This window comes from Cynara cardunculus (genome assembly GCF_001531365.2).
Source record: "Cynara cardunculus var. scolymus isolate 2C chromosome LG 5, CcrdV1, whole genome shotgun sequence".
Lineage (NCBI taxonomy): Eukaryota > Viridiplantae > Streptophyta > Magnoliopsida > Asterales > Asteraceae > Cynara > Cynara cardunculus.
Window position 1 is genome coordinate 745,248 of NC_037532.1, and position 1,646 is coordinate 746,893.

The 1,646-nt window shown below is 42.3% G+C and overlaps 1 protein-coding gene across 1 annotated transcript; it reads left to right on the forward strand.

The window, feature by feature from the left end:
- The first annotated feature begins 391 nt into the window (after window positions 1-391).
- LOC112513680 (adenylate isopentenyltransferase 3, chloroplastic-like) lies at window positions 392-1,646 on the forward strand. Its single transcript, XM_025120018.1, has one exon. It carries the CDS (start codon window positions 392-394, stop codon window positions 1,403-1,405), a length of 1,014 nt encoding a protein of 337 aa, XP_024975786.1. The 3' UTR covers window positions 1,406-1,646.

The following is a 1,646-nucleotide window of genomic DNA, read 5'->3' on the forward strand; positions in this document are numbered from 1 at the left end:
AAGATTAAACGAGAATGCCAACCATTTAATAAAACACGAAAACGACTAAATCATGTACAAAATCACATGTGACATACATTAATAATCAAAATATTATTTTATACGTGATGTTAGTGTGAAACCATATATTATTCAACCATTATCTTAAATAAGTACCGTTTTCATAAGAAACCCAGTCTATATACATCTAAAATTTTAAAACAACCTAAAACAAAAATCAATTTGATTAAATAAATAACACATGCACATCAAGGAACCTTCACTTGCAACTTTTTAAGTTCCCATCTCACGTCTCCCCACTATAAATAAACCATACTTCACTCTATGCTCTCATATATACATATACATACATATATATACATATTCTTCTCCGGCTGATTTCTGTATATATATGACGATGATGATCTGCAAACAACATCAGCCATCTTCATTGCAAATACCCATCCACTTATCCTTGCTCCGCCGCCGCCCACTGAAAGAAAAAGTCGTCGTCGTCATGGGCGCCACCGGCACCGGAAAATCACGGCTCTCTATCGACCTCGCCACCCACCATCCCGCCGAGATTATAAACTCAGATAAAATGCAAGTCTACGAAGGTCTAGATATCGTCACCAACAAAATAACCGAAGAAGAATGCGATGGCGTCCCTCACCACCTCATCGGAATCGTGGATCCCGACGCCGATTTCACATCCTCAGACTTCGCCAGCACCTCATCACTCGCCGTGAAATCCATCGTCGGAAAAGGGAAACTCCCGATTATCGCCGGAGGATCGAATTCGTTCATTGAAGCATTGGTTGATGATCGGAATTATGAGTTCCGGTCGAGATACGACGTTTGTTTCTTGTGGGTTGACGTCGCAATGCCGGTGCTCCACCGGTTCGTTTCCGATCGGGTCAACCGGATGGTGGCCGCCGGAATGGTGAATGAAGTTAGAAAGAAATATAACCCAAATTCCGATTACTCAAAAGGAATTCGACGAGCCATCGGCGTGCCGGAATTTGACTCGTTTTTCCGGTGGGAATACTCGGCTTCTAACGCCGACGAAAAAACTCGCGCCAAATTATTAGAATCCGCCATTAATGAAACAAAGATCAACACATGCAAACTCGCATGCCAACAATTAAGAAAAATCCATCGGCTAAGAAACACTAAAGGCTGGAAAATCCATCGGCTTGACGCCACCAAAGTCTTCCAACAAAACGGCAAAGAAGCCGATGAAGCTTGGTCGGAGCTGGTAGCCGGACCTGGATCAGCCATCGTCTCTCAATTCATCCACAACTTAGACCATTCCAGAATTTTCACCACCACCACCAACACCACCACCACCGGCCCGTCTGACGGCGGCAGCAGGACAGTCAGAGAAGTTGAAAGGAGAACAGCGATGGCAGCCGCGGCTCGCTGAGCCGATAGAGAAAAAATTATTCCATAACCAATTTGCACAAAATTAAATTATTTTTTTTGAGAGGTTTGGTTTTTTTTGGCCAAATCTATGGTTGATACATGTTGTACCGTACAATATGGTTATGCATGTGTTTTGGAGGGGTCTGAAATGACTAAAATGCCCTCCTGTATAAAAGGGTATAGGAATAATAATAATTGGCTTTAAACAATTGTATATGACAGTGTATGTATGATCTGTAAAA